This window comes from Protopterus annectens, chromosome 8.part0 (assembly GCF_019279795.1).
Source record: "Protopterus annectens isolate FY-2018-M chromosome 8.part0, PAN1.0, whole genome shotgun sequence".
Classification (NCBI taxonomy): domain Eukaryota; kingdom Metazoa; phylum Chordata; order Ceratodontiformes; family Protopteridae; genus Protopterus; species Protopterus annectens.
In genome coordinates, this window is record NC_056741.1 from 1,448,105,658 (window position 1) to 1,448,126,140 (window position 20,483).

Sequence of the window (20,483 nt, forward strand, 5' to 3'; positions counted from 1 at the left end):
GCTAGAGTCCCAGAGTATTTTCTAGAACTATTGTACTCTCTCCAGTCAGCCTTCCAGGTATTCAGCATAGCCCAATTCTCTGACCACTGCTTGCATCAGACTGTGGCAAGCAGTGGTTTATGCTGTGGGTTGACTGCTTCACTCGATATGGCTTTGCAATCACTGGTTCTGTCTCAATGCCCTTTCCTTGTTAGAAGGAAGTCTGAGCTGCATGCTGACCACTGTCATAATCTTGTGACACTCTCTCTTGCTGAACTATGTGCTGGTCACCATCAAGCCATTTGCCAGACATTTTATTCCTGCTGCCCTATCCATGTGGACTCCAGGCAGTCCTCATACCCTGTTCTGTCTGTCCAGATATATGATTTCAAGTCCCCAATTATCAACAACAGCTCTTATTGTCCTACTTTTAATAGGTCCTACAACGGCTGCCAGAATGCGCACTTTTCCTCATCACCACAACCCTGCTGTGGGGCACAAGCTGAGATTATGAATACTGCCATATCCTTACATTGGAGTCCGACTGCCATAAGTCTGTCACTAATTCTTATGATATCCATCACAGTCGTCTGAAGCCTCTTCCTCACCACAATTACACCACCATTTCTTGTCTGGACTCGTTCTAAGTAGTAGACTCGGCTCCCAAGCCCAATGGCTCTGCTGCACTGCACTGCCATTCCTTGCTGTCTCCTGGATACACAGGATGTCCAGCCTCCTCCTTACTATCATGTCACCCACTTCTAAACTACTTCTTGACAGTGAACGTATTCAGAGTGTAGCAATCCTTAGTTCATGTTTGTCAAGTTTATTGGTTTTATGCCCACCCTTCACTCAGAATTATCCCTGGAAATGTAAACTGGGCAATTAGACACCAGCTGGCCAGTACCTTATTGACCTAGGACTCCTTGGCCTTATGAACTGCACACACTGGCAAATACAGGCACACAGACCCCTTCCACTGTTAGCATGGGTACCTGGTACAGTTATAAGTAGGCCGGATCATCAACCCACTTATCATTGGCAAAAATCTATGCCCATGTTTAGTACCAGTCAACATGACAAAATCACCCAGATACAATTTTTACATCATCTAGTGGCTAGCCCTGACACAGAACACCATCTGTGATCCATGTTCTATTTGGGGGATAATGTGCATCACACAACTGATGCCAAGTAGTTGGTCTTTATAACTCTACCCACAATAGGCTCCACCTAGAGTCTACACCACTACCCATACGTTCTTGGGTCAGTCTCCCATAAAAAACACCTGGCATGTTTTTGAAAGATGCGAAGAACCCCTCAGAGACCCAAGGAGAAAATGCAAACTCCACACAAGTATTCGTTAGAGGTCAGGCTCGATCCTTGTATCTTGTGTTTGGGAGGTGGAGACCTTAGTTATTATACCAACTATATCCCATCCTTTGTTGGAAACTGTAGCTGACAACTGGAAGAAAAGGAAAAAAAACAAGGGCAGCTGCTTTCCTCTTAAAACCAGAATTATTTTCAAACTGTAGTATAATGAAAAATTATAGCTGCTATTCTACAGTCAGATAAAAACCAGTCCAGGAGATTAGTCTTAGGAAATCTGTCACCATCTTGGACATGCATCAAAAAACAACTACTGAGATCTAGAACAGATATGGCACAGTACTGAAGCAGTTAGTGCTAATGGTCATCTTGGAAAAAAAAGTGCTGTTTTGAGCCCACAAAAAGATTTGCTGGGATTAAGGATATGTGACATATCAAAGCCCTAAACACAAGTCAACTGAAACAGTTCAGGCCAACAAGTTATCAAAATGTGGCTAGACTTGCTCTCATTATCCAGTTCTATTGAAAAAGAATTCCTAACTTAGAAGCACTGCTCTAAAATGACCACACCTATATGCAAAGGTGTGGTTTTAAAACCTTGCTGAGTTAAAGTATACATAAGCAGATAAGTACAAATGTTACTCAGTATTACCTAACTTTTTCTGCTTCTATCCAGAAACTACATTGGAACTGCTCTGAACACAAGTTTTGACTTGCTAGTAACAGCTCAGTGTCTCCAGCTAAATGGGTAATTCATTCCTTAGAATATGCCCCGGCAGTTAAAATGGGGACATTTCACAACCCCAAAAACTACAGACAACCCACTGCACAATTTTTGATTCAAATGAGTGCCCTCCAAAAACATCATCACTCTGCCTTTATAGGAAAGACAAAGTAATTACTACTGCTTTAAAGCTAAACTTTTCAGGAGTACATTAACATTTAAAATATTGAATACTGATCAGTACAAGTCACCGATCAAAACTCTGATACTGAAGACTTCTACCGTAACACCCGGATAATAGCTAGTACGTCCCTCAGACACAGTGCTCTCCTGCATCATTCTCTACATTATGACTGCAAGACTGACATTCTCTTCAAGGTACAAAGAATATTTACCAGTTCTATGTGGCTTTGTTAAGGCAGTTAGAAAAAGGAGGAAGTCACCTGCAAAGGTCAGGACACTGTTACACAACAGTGGTGTAAAGTACCATACACTACAGAAATTACAAAGAGAGATCAGTGGGTCTGGCAAGGACAGTATGCACAACTGGAAACAAACGTCTGCTTGACTAATTTATGTTACAATACTTCTGTCTAACCGAGAATAAGCTGTTAACACCTATGTTAAAATTTTATGTAATTGTAATACTATATATTCTTGTGTCTGTATTACCCATATTGTGTTTAGTAAGTCACGAAAAGGAGATGTAATGTTCAACTACACTGCCTGGCACAAACAAATGTGCTACATGCACTGTGATTTATGCTAGGACATCTGAACTGTGTGTACTCTAAACATACTTAATACCTATATGCAATTTCTGAAGCCAGCTAAATGGCATAAAAGCCTCAACTCTCCCTAGGAAACTCCAGTGACACAGAAGCCAAAACTGGAGGGCATGGGAGTCCGTGGCAAATACCACCTTACACTTGGCTTGATTTAGAGGGGATGCACATATCCTAATTCATATATCCAACATCTATGCATCAGACTGCTGGCACATGTTCTGCCTCAGAACAGCAAAATAGGGAGTGACACTGGATGTATTACTGTCTAACTAGACAAACCAGGCCCCCATACATATGCACTCCAAAGGGAGATCAATATAGCAGATACAGCACTTGTGCCTACCAATGAAAGTACAGTTGTGTACACATACCATAAATGTAGATGTTCGAGTGTATTCACTGTTGCAGTCATTACATTTGGGTAATCTGCTGGCAGGTTGCCCTCAGTCAGCCTGATTAACAAAGTCTTGGATCCTACGTCGGTTGCCGTCCCTTCTTCCATGACGTCAGGTCGTCAGGGGTATAAAACATACAGCCGACACCATTACATCAGTTTTTCTTGCCCCTGATGTCAGTTCCCCCCCCCCCCAAATGGGGAGCAAAAAAAAAATATATATATATATATATATATATTATATATAAAATTAAAAAAAACACCACAAAATATACCTCCAATCAGAAGCAAATACACCAAACAGGCTTTTAAGCACAGTAAGAAAGGATAGTTATAGTATAGTAAGATAAAAACAGGGGGCTGGAGGGTGGGTAACCAGGACTGCAACAGTGAATACACTCTAACATCTACATTTATGGTAAGTGTACATAACTGTACTAGGTTCTTCGTATTTCACTGCTGCAGTCATTATATTTAGGTAGAATCCCAAAGTTATGGTTGGGAAGATGGATTTATACAGCATTAGAAGCAGCTATAAGGCCCTGCAGGACAGCAGTGGCAAAGCCAGCTCTGGATTTAGAGAAGAGAGGTAAATGGTAATGTTTGGTGAACGTATGAACTGAGCTCCATGTAGCAGCTTCTAGAATGTCTCTGGTAGGAACTCCTCTGAGGAAGGCTGCAGAAGTTGATGCAGCCCTGGTGGAATGAGATCTGATCCCCTTGGAGATAGGTTTACCATGGTGCACATAGCAGAAACAAATACAATGGCTTATCCACTTGGAAATAGTCTGCTTTGAAATGGCCTTTCCCTCTGCCCCTACAGCAAATGCCACCAATAGTTGCTCAGATTTTCTTAGAGATTTAGTCCAGTTTAAGCAGAATCTAAGTTGTCTGTGTACATCCAATGAATGGAGAATCTGCTCACCCTTGTTCTGTGGATTGGGAAAGAAAGTTGGCAGATGAATGGTCTGATTAAGAGCCACACTGGACACCACCTTAGGCAAGAAAGATGGATTGGTCCTGAGAGCCACCCTGTCCGGATGAAAAATAATGAAAGGCTCCATTTCCATAAGAGCCTGTAATTCTGAAATCCTTTTAGCTGAAGTAATTGCTAAAAGGAAACCTGTTTTCCAGGAGAGAAATTTTAGGTCTGCAGTAGCAGCTGGCTCAAAAGGAGGGAGAGTGAGTTTTTCCAAAACAAAATTGAGGTCCCATGCAGGTGTTGATGCTCTCCTGGGAGGTCTTAAATTCTTGGCCCCTATGAGATACTGCTTTAGCAGAGGATGAGAGAAGAGGGGAGGTTCTGTGTTGTAATGAGCTGAAATGGCAGAGGCATGGATTTTTATGGAAGAAAAAGATAGGCCCTTGTGAAGCATCTCAGTTAAGTTTTGCAGAATCTGGGGGATATTGGGCATAGCTCTGCTTATTCCTTGTGACTGGTTCCAGGCACAGAATCTTTTCCATGTGTCTCCATAAGATTTTCTAGTACTAGGCCTTCTAGCCTCCAAAATGACATCCATCACTGGTTTGCTGAGGGATGCCAAAGGTGAAATTAGTTGATTAGCCATGCTGCAAGATTCAAAGTTTGGAGCTGAGTGTGCAAAATTTGGTAGTTCTGCTGAGACAGTAGGGTAAGGTGTCTGAGGCAGGTGCCACGGAGGAAGGTGTGACCACATTGCACAGGAGGGGGTACCAGTGCTGGCGAGGCCAGTCTGGAGCAATCAGAATCATTTTTGGTTTGTCCAGTTTGACTTTTAGTAGAACTTTGGAGAGCAGAGGCAGAGGGGGAAAAGCATAGACTGATAGGTTTTTCCAGCTGAATGACAGAGCATCCACTTTCCAAGCTTTTTGTGATGAATTCTTGTGCAGAATTTGTCCAACTGATAGTTCTGGGGTGAGGCAAAAAGATCTATGTCTGGACTCCCCCATTTGAATGCCAACATGTTGAAAACTTGTGGTTCCAGTTTCCATTTGTGTGGGTCCATAAGATTTCTGCTTAGTTCATCTGCTAGAGTATTTAGTTTTCCTGGCAGGAATTGAGCTTGTAGTTGTATCTGATAGGTCAAGGCCGTGTTCCACAATGCCATGGCTAGTCTGCAAAAGGGGTAGGAATGTGTGCCCCCCTGTTTGTTTATGTACCACATAACTGTCTTTATCAGTAGTTGTCCTGGATGAAGGTAGTCCTTGAAGGCTGTCAGTGCATTCTGTACAGCTAGCATCTCTTTCTGATTGATATGTAGGTGCATTTGATTTGGGCTTTATTTGCCCTGTATGCACTTCCCTGCCAGATGAGCCCCCCAAGCATAGTCTGATGCGTCTGTAATCAGGGTTTGGGTGGCAGGGGGTGGAGTGAAAGACAGTCCCTTGTTTTGGTGGCAGGCCTCTGCTCACCATAGGACCCTCTAGTTGCAGGCAAGGTATAACAGGAATTATTGTTTCCAGGCTGTGACAATGTTGACTCCATAAACTTTTCAAGTACCACTGAAGTTTCCTCATATGCAGCCTTGCATATGGAATTAGAAGAATGCAGGAGGCCATGAACCCCAAGGCTTGCAGAATTTGTCTTGCAGATAGCAGGGATTTTGTGGCCACCTGTTTGAAGTCAGTCACCAATTGAATTTGCTTTTCTGGCGTAAAGTAAGTCATCTGGGCAGTGTATTCAAGCTTGCACCCAGGAATGTAATTTTTTGAGAGGGTACCAGTTGTAATTTCTTTTTGTTTATGATGTACCCTAGACAAGTTAGAACCCTTTTTACAAATGCCAGATGCTTTATAAGAATGCCCTTGTTTTCTGCCTGAATTAGACAATCGTCCAAGTATGGATATATTTGAATATTTCTTTGCCTGCAAAATGCAACTACTGGTGCCAGGCACTTGGTGAAGACCCTGGGTGCAGTAGATAAGCCAAAGGGCAGTGCAGAGAACTGGTAATGCAAGTAGCCTGCTTTGAAGCGGAGGTATCTTCTGCAAGATTCCCGGATTGGGATATGCAGGTAAGCCTCTTAAGTCTATAGTTACCAACCAAGCATCTTTGCCTAGCATAGGTAGTAACTGTTGAAGAGTTAACATCTTGAATTTTGTAATGTCCAGAAATGTGTTTAGAGTGGATAAGCCTAGAATTGGACACCATAATTTGTCTTTTCTGGGTACCAGGAAAAGTACTGAATAGAAACCTTGGTCCTTTTCCTCTTCTGGTACTGGCTGAATAGCCCCCATGTTCATGAGGGACTGAACTTGTTTCTGGGCCTCTGCCCACTGATTTGGGGGCAGATCTGGCCATCTGTTTGGGATAGGTAACGTATGGAAATGAAATCTGTATCCCTGGGATACTATATTTAAAACCCATTTGTCCTGGGTAATGAGTTGCCAGTTTTGTGCATGAAGTGCCAGTTTTCCTCCCAAAGGGGTGGCTAAAAGGCAAGTGCTTGGTGATTGTAGGGGGAAGTCATTGAGACTGTTTACCATAGGTAGGTGCCTTGCTACTTCCAGATTCCATTGTTTTGTTCTAAAAGTTCCTTGCGACTGAAACCTGGAGCCTTTGGAATGTCTTGATTTGACTAGAGCGGCTCTCAAGGGGACTGGAAAGGACCTGTTTTTATTAGGCCAGTGCCTACTAAATCTTGGAGGTTGCACTTGTAAGAAATCTTTCACAGTTTGCATAGATTTAGCTTAATCTTCCATCTTTTTTAACACTTCTTCAGCCGTATTACCAAAGAGACGGTCCTGTTGCAAAAGAGCATCCAACAATTTTGCTTTAACATGGTCAGGCAAAGTTTGCTCTTTGAGCCAAGCATGCCTTCTTCAGATCCAGTTACAGCAGCCCTGCAAGAGGCCTCGAAGGAATCAAAACCACATTGTAAAGTATATTTTCCAACCTGTTCAGCTGAATGCAATGTTGTTGTTGTCTTTTGGCTTTTTCCTGGTAAGGGGTCGCCAAAGCGGAACTCTGGTCCGCTAATGACTGGCAGTAGATTTTTACGAAATGCCAAGGTGCCAGCTTGACGCCCAACCTTCAACAAAGGCACACCCATTTACGCATGCATGTCTTTCGAACGCTACCTAACCGTGGGGAGGACATGCAGACTCCACACAGAAGGCACTCCCAAGACACGCCGAGAATCGAACGGGAGAACCTCTTGCTGTGAGGTAACAACGCTACCACCGTACAACTGCGGCATTATTCAGCTGAATGCAATAAATCCTGCAAATCTTTATTTTCCACAGTCAGAGATTAACATAATTTTCTGTTTAAGTAGTCCCATGACATGCTGTTGATATTTAAGCATATGAAATTGACAGTTTAAAGCCCTGATTGCCAAGGTTGCAGACTTGTAAACATTCTTACCCCATCTATCCAGCGCCCTGGAATCTTTATCAGAAGGGGTAGGACTTTTAACAGTAGAGGCCTTAATGCCCCTGGGACCCTGAGAAATGGTCTCTGGGTCAGCAATGGGATTTCTGCAAAGGAATTTGTGGGAGTCAGGAACCCTGTAGTATCTGTCTGGCTTACAAGGAGCCGGAGGCAGAGAATCAGGAGTCATACTAGATTCTGAAAAAAACATCAACAACGTCTAGAACAGAAGGTATGGCCAAAGGCCTATGCTGAGGAAGAAGAAGAAAAATCCTTAAGTCTCTTTTTAGATTCAGCGAAATCCTGACTTTCCCAGAGGAAATGCTCCCTTAAGGTATCTAAAGTTTCCCCAAAAGAAAAATCCTCAGGGGGAGAAGGAGAAGGAATGGAAATCTTCTGCATCAGAGTCCTCAAAAGTAGGAATAAACAACAAATCCTGTTCATTAGAAGAGTCAGAAGAAATAGAATCCTGTTCAGAAGATTCATAATCAATGTCTTGCCTAGGCCTCTTAAAGGAGAGGGTTGGCTAACCCTAATCAGAGAAATTAAATCTTCAGTCATTTTGATCATTTGTTTTTTTAAGCATAGGGGCCTGCACATGTGGCCCGGGTATCAGTTTTTTAGACATAGATTTAGATTTTGGCCTTAGTTTTGAAGATGGTGTTGGTCTAATACACAAATCTGTAGGCCTGAAAACACCCTCGGAAGCCGGTGCCTGCACAGCGGCTTCGGACCCATCTAAGGTAGTGACATCCACAGGTTCCATAATTGAAGCATCTTGTGGCGTACCGGACACCGAATGGGTCTCAATGGAGGCCTGCGAATCAGGGGATGTGAAAGCGCCTCACTGTGCATCGGTAAACTAGTGACTGGCTTAGGAGAAGTGTCGTCGTCGGTTTTGGACCTCGACGGTCTGTGTCTGTCTTTTTCTTTGCGTTTTTTAGGTATTCCGGTAGTCGGATTGCCAACAGATGACATTTCTGGATAATTAAATCTTGAGCCAAAATATTTAGATGCAAAACTATACCGACGTTTAATTGTGAGTTGATTAAATTTAGCACAAAATCGACAGCAAGGCACGTTGTGGTCAGGGCTTAGGCAAGGAATACAGTACAAATGAAAATCCTTATGAGGTATTTGCTTCCCACAAGTAATGCAATTATTAACTTTTACTGACATCGTTAAGGAGCAAGAAAAAGTTTTCCCAACGGGGTACTTAGCTTTTAGTTGAAGACTTCAGTTCTGAAACTCGAAAATGAAAATTTCAGGAGTCGGCTGACCTGCACTTGCGAACTGCTTCTGCTTCAGGCACTGCGCAGCAAGAAAGACTGATGTAATTGCATCGGCTGCATGTTTTATACCCCTGATGACCTGACGTCATGGAAGAAGGGACAGCAACCGACGCAGGACCCAAGACTTTGTTAATCAGGTTGACTGAGGGCAACCTGCCAGCAGATTACCCAAATGTAATGACTGCAACATTGAAACACGAAGAACATCAGGGGAAGGATTTAGGAGCAGTAGACAATTTCCCAGTTCTCCACAAGCCCTGCTTCACATTCTCAGTGTCTTTGAATGCTACAAAATGGAAACAAGTAGGTCTGTGTAATGGGACTTTATGGCTATAGGAAGAATGAGTGCCAAAGAATAAAAAAAAAATATTTTCCCATAATTTCTGACCATGTTCCCCAGGTCTCCATTGTAAAACAGCCTGTGGCTCAGCAGAACCCAACTAATTTACAAAACTGAAATAAACATATCAGTTATATAGACACCATGAGTGAGTATCAAATCTTCAAAAACCTCTTTTCAAGTTGGGACAAGAAAGTTCTTAGCAAACCTTAGAGGGATGTATGCAGTTCTTAAAAACCTTTAGGTATGTATATATGCACTTCTTAACGTCCTGACACTTCTTTGCTCAAGTTAATAGAGTGCTACTTACAATCCTTCCCTGAAACCATCGATCAGTGCCTGGAAGAGAGGTTTGTTGTGTGGAATAGTCTGCAGAATATTCCCATCTGCAGTGACATAGCCAATGGCCCACTGTCCCAGTCGTGTACAGCTCAGTCGGAAAATGTAGCTGGCAATTAAATAAAAAAAAGTTAATCACTTTTTCTGTTTCAACTAGAATGATTTTCAAAATGCACAAAAATAAAAACAAGTACACTGACTCCTCCAAACAAGGATCAAGCAATATTACACGCTGACTTCAAATAAGAGACAAATTTACAGTGTAGTGCATCTAAGGGGCAGAAAAGGTGAACAACTTGATACCTTGAGCATTATTCTGTACCATTTCTGATATAAAATAGGTAATGGCTAAGGAAAAGGCTGGCAACACCTGGAAGGCCTTGTACTTGTTCATTATTCAAAAACCAGTGGCTAGAAAGTACAGTTTTGTACCTACCATAAATGTAGACGTCCGAATAGGAATGCATCTGCAGTCCTTACAAATGGGTTGTCCTGTCGTCAGGCAGCCCTTCGGTCGGCCGGATTCCAAAGTCTGGGTCTGGCCTCGGCTGGTGTCGCACTTCACCCGACGTCATAGCTGCAGTTCTTTGGGTATAAAGGCATCAGCCGACGCCATTTTCCTCAGTGTTTCTTGCCCCAGATGCCAGTTGCCCTCTTGGATAGCTAAATTTTGGATAAATGCCAATGTTTCCAAATAGTAGAAGGCAAACACAAAAAATAAGCATGTATGTATATATATACAAACAAATACACCATAAGAGATCCCCCCAGCTAGCTATTAGATGGGCAAATACCCTAGGAATACCTCAGAGGGGAAGGAGGGTGGGTAATCCTGACTGCAGAAGCATTCCTATTCGGACATCTACATTTATGGTAGGTACAAAACTGTACTATGTCCTTCAAGGATGCATCTGCAGTCCTTACAAATGGGTAGAATACCATAGCCAAACTAGGGGAGGAGGAAGAAGAAATTATGGTGTAGTTAGGATCCCTTGCAAAATAGCAGTGGCAAACCCTGCTGGGGATCTAGAGTATAAAGGTAAGTTATAATGCTTGGCAAATGTATGCACGGAGGTCCAAGTAGCAGCCTCTATAATGTCCTTGGTAGCCACTCCTCGTAAGAAAGCTGTGGTAGTGGCTGTAGCCCTTGTAGAATGAGGCCTTATGTTCTGTGGAGTTTGCTTTCCATGGTAGGAGTAGCAGAATCTGATGCAATTTCCTATCCACTTGGAGATTGTCTGTTTTGAAATTGCTTTTCCTTCCCTTCCTGTTGCATATGCTACCAGAAGCTGGTCAGTTTTTCTATTGCCCTTGGTTCTGTCCCGGTAGTAGCGCAACTGTCTATGTACATCCAAAGTATGCAGCAGTCTTTCCCCCCTGTTCTGTGGAATGGGGAAGAAAGTAGGTAGGTGGATAGCCTGGTTTAAAGACACTCTGGATACCACCTTAGGCATAAATGTAGGATTTGTTCTCATGGACACTCTGTCTTGATGGAAGATTAAGAAGGGTTGTACTGCCATTAAAGCCTGTAGCTCAGAAACCCTTCTTGCTGAGGTAATTGCCAGCAGGAAAGCAGTTTTCCAGGATAGGTGTTGAAGTTCTGCTGTTGCTGCTGGTTCGAAAGGGGGGAGTGTCAATTTTTCTAGCACAAAGTTCAAGTCCCATGCTGGCAATGGTGGTTTCCTAGGAGGTTTTACATTTTTAATTCCTCTCAGAAACTGCCTGAGTAGAGGATGCGAGAAGACAGGGGGATCGAAGCTGTATTCTGCAGAAATAGCTGATGCATGTATCTTGATGGAGGAATAGGACAGGCCTGTATGGAAAAGCTCTACCAAATACTCCAGAATGTTGGCCTTTGACACATCTTTTCCCCTTTCAGTACTCCAAATGAGAAATCTTTTCCATTTTCCTGCATAGTTCCTTCTTGTTGAAGGTCTGCGGGCCTCAAGGATAATGTCTTTAACCCTTTGGGATAAATCTGGGTTAGTTGCTGTTATGTAATGTTCCAGGCAGTCAGCTGCAGAGTTTTCAGGTTTGGATGCAGGGTGTTGTAGCCGCTCTGAGTTAACAGCAAAGGAATCAGGGGTAGTGTCCACATTTGCCCCCAAGACATGCTCCTCAGTAATGGGTACCAATGTTGTCTTGGCCCGTCTGGAGCTATCAGAATGATCCTTGGACGTTCCTCTTTGATTTTCAATAGCACCTTGTGCATCAAAGGAAGAGGTGGGAATGCATATGCTGTCAGGCTTTTCCAACTGAAGGATAGAGAGTCCACCTTCCAAGCAAGTGGGTGGTACGTCCTTGTGCAGAATTTCTTGAGCTGGTGATTGAATGGGGATGCGAATAGGTCTATTTGTGGTAGTCCCCATTTCCTTGTGATGGCCTTGAAGATGTCCAGGTGTAGCATCCATTCGTGAGCATCCGAGGTAGTTCTGCTTAATATGTCTGCTAGGATGTTTTCTTTTCCCGGTACAAAAATTGCTTGTAACTGAATGTTGTAGCTCAGAGCCATATTCCATAGGTCCAGTGCCATCCGGCATAGAGGGTATGAATGAGTGCCTCCTTGTTTGTTGATGTACCACATGACTGTGGTGTTGTCTGTCCTTATCATCAACTGCCCTTCTTGGAGGAATGGTCTGAAATTCTGGATTGCCAGTTTTACTGCCAGCATTTCCTTTTGATTTATGTGCAGGTGCAGCTGATCTTGAGTCCATAAGCCTTGTATGCACTTGTCCAGCATGTGGGCCCCCAACCGAGGTCTGAGGCATCCGTTGTGATGGTTTGGCTTGGTTGAATGCTGTGGAAGGGCAAACCTGGGTTTGACTGGCATGCCTGAGCCCACCATAGGAACTCTTGTTTCAGGCATGGGATTAGTGGTATTTCGGTTTCTAGGCTGTGCCTGTGTTGAGACCATAAATTCTTCAGGTACCACTGTAGCTTTCTCATATGTAGTCTGGCATGAGGGACCAGGATTATGCAGGATGCCATGAAGCCCGAGGCCTGCAGTACTTTCCTTGCTGTTAGTTGGTTCTGCTTTGTTAATGCCAAGAAGTAGAGTGGAAGTTGTTCTTGTTTTTCTGCAGTTAGGAATGCCACCTGTTTTGCTGTGTCCAATTCTGCACCTAAGAAGGTTATTCTTTGGGATGGTATCAGTCTTGATTTTTTTATATTGACTGTATATCCCAGGGCATGCAGTAAGCAAATGACTCTTTGTAAGTCTTCTGTTAGCTTGTTTCTGTTGTCCGCTTGTATCAGGCAGTCGTCCAGGTATGGATATATTTGGATTCCCTGAAGCCTGCAGTGAGCGATTACTGATGCCAGGCATTTCGTGAACACTCTGGGCGCAGTAGATAAGCCAAAGGGCAATGCTGAGAATTGATAATGCTCTGATCCTGCAAGAAATCTGAGGTATCTTCTGCAATTTGGTCGTATGGGGACGTGCAGGTATGCCTCCTTGAGATCTAGAGTCACCAGCCAAGACTCCTTGCCCAGCATGGGAAGAAGTTGCTGCAGGGTCAGCATTTTGAATTTTGGAACAATGATGAATGTGTTTAAAGCGGACAGGTTGAGAATAGGCCTCCAATTTTTCTCTTTTCTTGGTACCAGGAAGAGTCTGGAGTAAAATCCCTTTCCTTGTTCCATAGATGGTACCCTTTCCACAGCTCTCATCTTTGCTAATTGAGCTATTTGTTTTAGAGCTTCTGTCTTTTGATTTGGTGGTAGGTTTGGCATTCCACTTTTCCTGGTAAAGTATGGAAATGAAACCTGTAGCCTTGGTCTATAGTTTGCAAAATCCACTTGTCACTTGTGATGCAGTGCCAGTTTATTGAAAATAAGGCTAACTTTCCGCCTAAGGGTGCTGCTATTTGTTCCCTGGTAGGCGGTGTCAGAGCCAAGTCACTGTGATTGTCCTGTTGCAGTGGTAGTAGTTGTGTCTGTGCCTCGCTGGTTGTTACCTTGCCACTGGCGTCCCCTGTAGGCACCTCCTCTGGATTGGTTTTGCCTCTTGAACGCCTATTCCTGCCTCTCTGTGTTTTAGAGGAGTCTGGAAAGGACCAATTTTTGGAAGGCCAGTTCCTGCTAAACCTTGGAGGCTGAACCTGTAAGAAATCTTTCACTGTTTGTACAGATTTTGCCTTCTCTTCCATTTTCTTCAGTACCTGCTGAGCAGGAGAACCAAATAAATTGACCTTATCCATAGGAGCATCTAATAGTTTTGCTTTAACATGATCCGCAAGACCTGTTCTTTCAACCATGCATGCCTTCTGATAACTGTGCCAGTCATGGCTGATCTAAAGGAAGCCTCCAGTGCATCATAGCCACATTTTAAAGAATGGTTACTAACCTGCTGAATGTTATGCACCATTTCTAGAACATATTTCTTATCTAAAGAGTCATCAGAGGACAGTTTCTTAGTTAACTGATCAAGCATAAACTCCTGGTATTGGATCATATGAAACTGACAGTTCAATGCCCTAGCTGAGAGAGTAGCAGAGGTGTATACTTTTTACCCCATCTCTAAGGACCTGGATTCCCTTTCAGAGGGAGGGATTTTTAACTGAGGTCGGCTACTGCCTTAGGCCCCTGGGAGATAGTCTCGGGATCTGCAAAAGGAGCCTTGTATAAATGGTGATGTGTGTCCGGGACCCTGTAGAACCTATCGGGCTTAGCAGGGGCTGGAGGCAAAGTATCAGGAGCAGTGCAGGCATCATTAAATGCATCATCTACAACAGGAAGAACTGGAGGTATAGCTAAAGGCCTATGTTGTGGTAAATGCAAAAAAGTCCTAAGCCTTTTCCTTGAATCTGAGAAATCTTGCCCCTGCCATTGAAATTGCTCCCTCATGGCATGTAAGGTTTCCCCAAAGGAAAATTCCTCTGGTGGAGAGGCAGAAGGAATCGATTCCTCAGCATCGGAGTCTTCATAAGGAGAAAAAGGAGCCTCTGGATGGTCTGTATTGTCTGAATCATCAGAATAATCATCTGAGGACACTGGCTCAGGGGGCTCTGCTCTAGGTCTCTTTTCTGAAGGAGGTTGAGAGGCCCTGTCTGGATGAGGTTGGGATCCCCCTTATCTGCCAGAGTAAGCATTTGGGAACTGGAGCTGGGCCTGTGAGAGGGGGGCTTAACAGGCACAGACTTAGAAGTTTTGGCTGCTTTAGCCCTGGCAAAGGCCTTTATGGACATGGCTGCAGGCGGCCTAGCAGCACCACGTGCAGGGGTTGAAACATCCAAAGGGATGGTGTCCGATAATTCTTGTGAAACCACAGTAGCAGGTTGAATTTCAGAGGCCGATTCAACCAGGTTAGAAGGGGCCTCGGTAGTAGTCATGGATTTGGCTGAAGTTAGAACCGTTTGCTCGGTTTTGGCCGAAACCGAGACACTCGCGGTTTGCTTAACCGCGGTTTCGGCTGAAACCGCGGACCGCGAAAGTGTCGGTCCTTTCTTTGCGTTCTTAACAACTTGTGAAGTCGGAGGATCCGACGGCATTATGTACGAAATCTGAGCCAAAAACTGTTCAGCAAACTCCGACCGACGCCTAAGCGTCCGTCGGTTGAAAGAAGCACAGGCTAAACAAGCTGCTACGTCGTGGTCTGGGCCTAAACAAGGTAAGCAGTAAGAGTGGAAATCTTTATGAGCTATTTGTTTCCCACAAGTTAAACAGTTATTCACTTTTTCTGACATCGGCTGAGGCAAGAAAGAGTCCCCAACGGGGTACTTAGCTTTTAGAAGTCTTCAAGTAGTATTCGGTAGTAGTAATCTCTGGATCTGACCGACCGGCACTTGCGAACAGCTTCTGCTTCGGGCGCCACGCAGCAAGAAAGACTGAGGAAAATGGCGTCGGCTGATGCCTTTATACCCGAAGAACTGCAGCTATGACGTCGGGTGAAGTGTGACACCAGCCGAGGCCAGACCCAGACTTTGGAATCCGGCTGACCGAAGGGCTGCCTGACGATAGGACAACCCATTTGTAAGGACTGCAGATGCATCCTTGAAGGACATCTTTCATTCATTCATCACTGCATTGGTTTTCTACACCACATCAAATACAGAATTTACAGGAGCCAACAAGCTCACAAGGCAATGCTTAAGAAGAGTACCTTAACACCACAGTCAATTTCATAATTATAATTCACAACTAGTTTTATGAAAGATTGCTATTCATTCCATTGTCACAGTCGAAAAATGAAAAAAAAAATAGAATTTATGGAATGAAGTACAAAAGGAGCTCTGGCCAGTACACCAAAGCTTTTAGAGTTTATAGGTGTTGTATGTCACACTTGTTCTCCCAGCGCAAAGCACAGAACATAAAAGTGATGTACAAACAAACACATCTCAGAACTGAAAAGCCCCAGGAGGAACAGAATGTCCCTAGGGACCAGGAGGAACATGTGCATCCACAAGGAATAAAAAGAAAAAAAATCCCTGGCCAGGAAGGTAAAAAGAAAAGGGCAGAGAAGAGGGGGGAAGCAAAAGTGAATAAAAGGACAACCATCATGTGCCTGTTGCTGTTCCCCATTTGGATGGAGAGAAGGCAGGGAAATGCCACTCCAGACGGATAAACAGAGAAAGAAGGGGTAGGAGGGGGGGACTGAATACTGCAACATGGAAGAGAAGGACATCTAAGGTTATGATAAGTTCTTACACAACTATTCTATGTCATTGTATTCTCATGTTGCAGTATTCATAACTGTAGGGAAGAGTACCAAAACTTTAGGTATGAGCCTGGGAGGTAGGTTGAAGGGCCTGGTCTACGAGACCCTGTAAAATTTACCAAGCAAACCCAGTTCTGGCTCCTGAGATCAAATCTGGCTTGTACTGCTTGGTAAAGATCTGGACTGAGGACCAGGTGGCCGATTCCATTATGGAAGCATAGTCTACCCTGCTAAAAAAGGCTGAAGAAGAATTTGCCTCCCTAGTAGAATGAGCTCTCACATTGGCAGCTAAATCTTTTCCATGAAAAGAATAACAAGCAGAGATAGTTTTAGAAATCCATGATGATATAGTCTTTTTAGAGACTGCCTTCCCCAAGGCACTTTGGTGGAAGGAGACAAACAGCTGGTCAGACTTTCTAATGGATTTGGTCTTGTCCAGGTAATACCCAAATTGTCTATGAACATTCAAGGAATGCAGAGTTCTTTCAGAGGAATTATGATGTTGAAGGAAGAAAACAGGAAGGTTAATGGTCTGATTCAAGGACAGTTCATTAACAACTTTAGGCATGAAGGAAGGATTAGTCCTGAGGGAGAACCTGTCCTTATGGAAGATTAGGTAAGGAGGGGTAGCCATCAGGGCTTGAATTGCTGAGACCCTCCTGGCAGATGTGAGGGCTACCAGCAGTACTGCTCAAGTACAAAGCTTCAGTGATGCTGAGTGAGCTGGTTCAAATTGAGGTATGGTGAGTTTTTCCAAAGACAAAATTTAAGTCCCATGTAGGAGGAATTGGTTTACAAGGGGGGTCTGGTGTGCAGGACCCCTTTCAAAAAGAGCTTAACCTCTAACATGGATGCCAAAGGAGGTACCAAAGGAAGACAAGCGGAAATAAGTGGACCTTAACAGAAGAGTACATCAGTCTTGAATGTAGAAGCTCACACAAGTAAGAAAGAACCATAGATACAATAAGAAAAGTGTTCTGTTTTTCCTTTTGACACCACCTGGAGAATCTTTTCCAGTTTGACACAATTCCTTCTGGTACTAGGTTTCCTTGTCTCCTGCAGGACATTGAATACATCCTCTGAATATAGGTGTCTGATGAGGATCAGAACTCTATCACACAGAGCGAGTCTGAGGTTGAGCACCTCAGGGTGTATGAGAGACCTCCTGTCTTGTGTGAGTAGGTCGAATTGGTGGGGTAACCTGTGGCGATTGCCCATGGCTAGTTGGTGAAGCAGGAGAAATCAATGCTGTCTTGGCCAAAAGGGAGTCACCAGCAGGATTTTTGATTTGTCCCTCTGAATCTTCAGAAGGACTTTTTGAATCAGTGTGAAGGGGGAAAGGCATAAAGATAACATCCCTGCCCAAGAAAAAGAAAAGGTGTCCACCTTCCAAGCCTGTGGATGTGGATCCCTTGTGCAAAACAGAGGCATCTGCCTGTTCTGGGAGGAGACAAACAGATCTATCTGAGGAACACCTCACTTGTGAATAAGATCCAAAAACATTTCCCTGTGAGGCATCCATTACTGAGAGGATGCTGAGGTTCTACTGAGAGTGTCCACCATCACATTCTTTGTGGCAGGAATGTGCACTGCTTGCAAGTGAATGTGAAGTTTTGCTGCTAGGGAACAAATCTGAATTGCCAAGCTGTAGAGCAGGTAAGACCTTGTCCCCCCTGCTTGCTGATATACCACAGGACAGTCACCGTCTGTGACTACTTTCATGGTAGGAGAATTTAGTGGAACGTTCGAAATGCTAGGAGAAGGAGCCTCATCTCTGATACTGATGGGTCCCTTTGTCTGAGGGAGGACCACTCTCCCTGAACTTTTTGTTTGTTGTGGTTTTGCAAAACTGCTCCACAACCCAGGTCTGAAGCATCTGTGAAAATTTGTTGTAAGGGTGGAGGGATCTGCAAATGTATACCCTGATTGAGGCGGAATGCTGCAATCCACCATTCCAGTTCTTTTTTCAGACATGGAAGGAGAGATAGGGAAATATCCAGAGGGTGGGAATGTTGGTTCCACCGACTCTTCAGCACCCACTGGAACTTCCTCATATGCAACCTTGCCAAGGGAAGCATGGGTATCAAGGATGTCATGTGGCCTAGGACTCTCAGGAATTCCCTGGCTGATAAGGTTTGGAGACAGAAGTGTTTAGAGGTAATGGGTGATGGTTTCTACCTTCTGGCAAGGATTGAAGGCTGCCATCTGGTTTGTTTTTATCCTGCACCCGAAGAAAACCAGGTCTCGGGTGGGTGTCAGGTGACACTTTTCCTAGTTCATAGCGACCCCTAGGTTTTTCCAGGGTTTTGGACACCATGCATAAGTGATGACGAAGGGTGTTGGCAGTCCTGATGAATTATCAAGAGGTCATCCAGGTATGGGTATATTTGAATGCTCTGCATTCTGCAGTGGGTGATAATTGGAGCTAGGCACTTTGCGAATACTCACTGGGCTGTAGAGTGCCCAAATGGCAATGTGAAAATTGAAAATGCAAGGAACCTACTAAAAAGTATAGGAATTTCCTGTAGCTGTGGTGAATGGGAATATGAAGGTAGGCATCCTTCAGATCCAAAGATACCATAAAAGCTTGGTAGGGGATGAGGGGTAGGAGATGATATAAGGCAAGCATTTTGAAGGTAGGCACCTTGAAGAACAGATCGAGGACAGACAAATCCAAAATTAGTTTCCAAGGGCCATTTTCTCTTGGGAACAAAAACATCCTGGAGTGAAAACCCTTGACAGTCTGATCTAGAGGTACTCTTTCTATGGTGCCCTCAGCTAGGAGCAGATCCAGGATTGGGGGGGGGGGTGTAGCTGACTTGGAGGGGGTTGGAGTATCCCCTGAAAAGGAGGAAGTGTCCAAGTCATAAAGTATCCTTTTTGAATGATGGAGAGGACCCACGCCTCCGAGGTAATTTTCCACCAGGAGGGTAGGGAAAGGGTGAGGCAGAGGGACAGGAGAATGGAGGTGGGTAACGGGTTTGAGTCACAGTGGAGGGGGTCTGTCTGGGTCAGGCTGCCTCCAAAAGGAAGTGGGAGTAGAAGATGATGGTCTAGGTATGGAGTGTTTCCTAGATTGTCTTCATCCTTTCGCCTGTGGGGCAGTAAACGGAGATGACTGCCTACTAATAAAGGTGGACCTTTGAGGATAATTCTTATGGTATCTAGGAATAGGGGAGACTAGCAAATGTTTTAATATTTGTAACTCCTTGCCCTTTTCCTATAGGGATTTAAGGAGCTCTGCAGAAGCTGCACCAAAAAGAGCCTTATTATCAAGTGGTGCATCCAGCAAGTTGGATTGGACATCCATGGAAAGGGGCTGGAGCCTCACCCAGGAATATCCTCTCAGGACAGAACCGAGGTTGCAGATTTGGAAGATGCCTCTACCACATTAAAACTGCACTTGGAGTGCCTGGTCACCTGAGAGGCGTTAGAGAGCAGAGCGGAGAGTTGTGACTTAGCAGGAGAGTCTGGCACATCTGGTATAAGTGCAGAAGCTTTTCATAGGGTATCTAAAACAAACCTAGCCATGTGTGTTTTATAATTTAGGGCTCTGATGGCTAGCATGGAAGTATACACTTTCTTCCCTAGTCTATCCATAAATGTGCTGTCCTTGTCTGTGGGAAACAGAGGTGGAAGGCAGCTGTCTGGATGACTTATCTGCTGACACTATGACGGCAGGGTCTGCAGGGGGATTCTTGAACAAGAAGTGTGCATCATGAGGAACTTTATAAAACCTATGTGGACGTTTGGAAGTTGGGGGCTGAGAATCAGGGGCCTAGGATGCAGCCAGAAAGGCATGATGAAAGGCTGGGAGCAGGGGAGGGACTGCAGATGTGGAGGGCTGGTCCATCTGCAGTAATTCAAAGTATCTTGTTTTAGTTTCTGAAACATCTGAGGCCTGCCATTTGAAATGTTCTCTCATAAGCTCCTGGATGGGAAGACTTCTCTTAAGATAAATGGTGTCCGCAAAGGAGAATTCTTCCCCTGGAAATGCAGGACTAATAGAGTCCTCCTTCTCTGGGGTAATGAAGTACTTGGGGGATTCAATCTGGGAACAATAAAAGTGATTCATCAGAGGAAGAGAGATATTCCTCTGAATCCTCTAAGGTCTGCACATGTGTAGCGGCTGGTTATGGCACCTGAGACTGGAGGATCCGGAAGGCTCTGAAAAGATTTTGGGAAAAGGCTTCCCAACCAGGAGCGAGTTCTGCTTCTCTAGGTTTTAATTTCAGTTTCCTCTTTAGAGGAGAAGGATGCGCTGGTTTAGAAGCCAACACTTGGGAGGATGG

The 20,483-nt window shown here is 44.2% G+C and overlaps 1 protein-coding gene across 1 annotated transcript in view; it reads right to left on the reverse strand.

Annotated features, from left to right (window-relative positions):
- The window catches only part of CBL (Cbl proto-oncogene), a 1,233,699-nt gene that overhangs the window by 563,283 nt on the left and 649,933 nt on the right, over positions 1-20,483 (reverse strand). Inside the window, exon 6 of the mRNA XM_044081051.1 lies at positions 9,508-9,645. Coding sequence (XP_043936986.1) covers positions 9,508-9,645 — 138 coding nt within the window. The remainder of the gene's footprint in view (positions 1-9,507; positions 9,646-20,483) is intronic.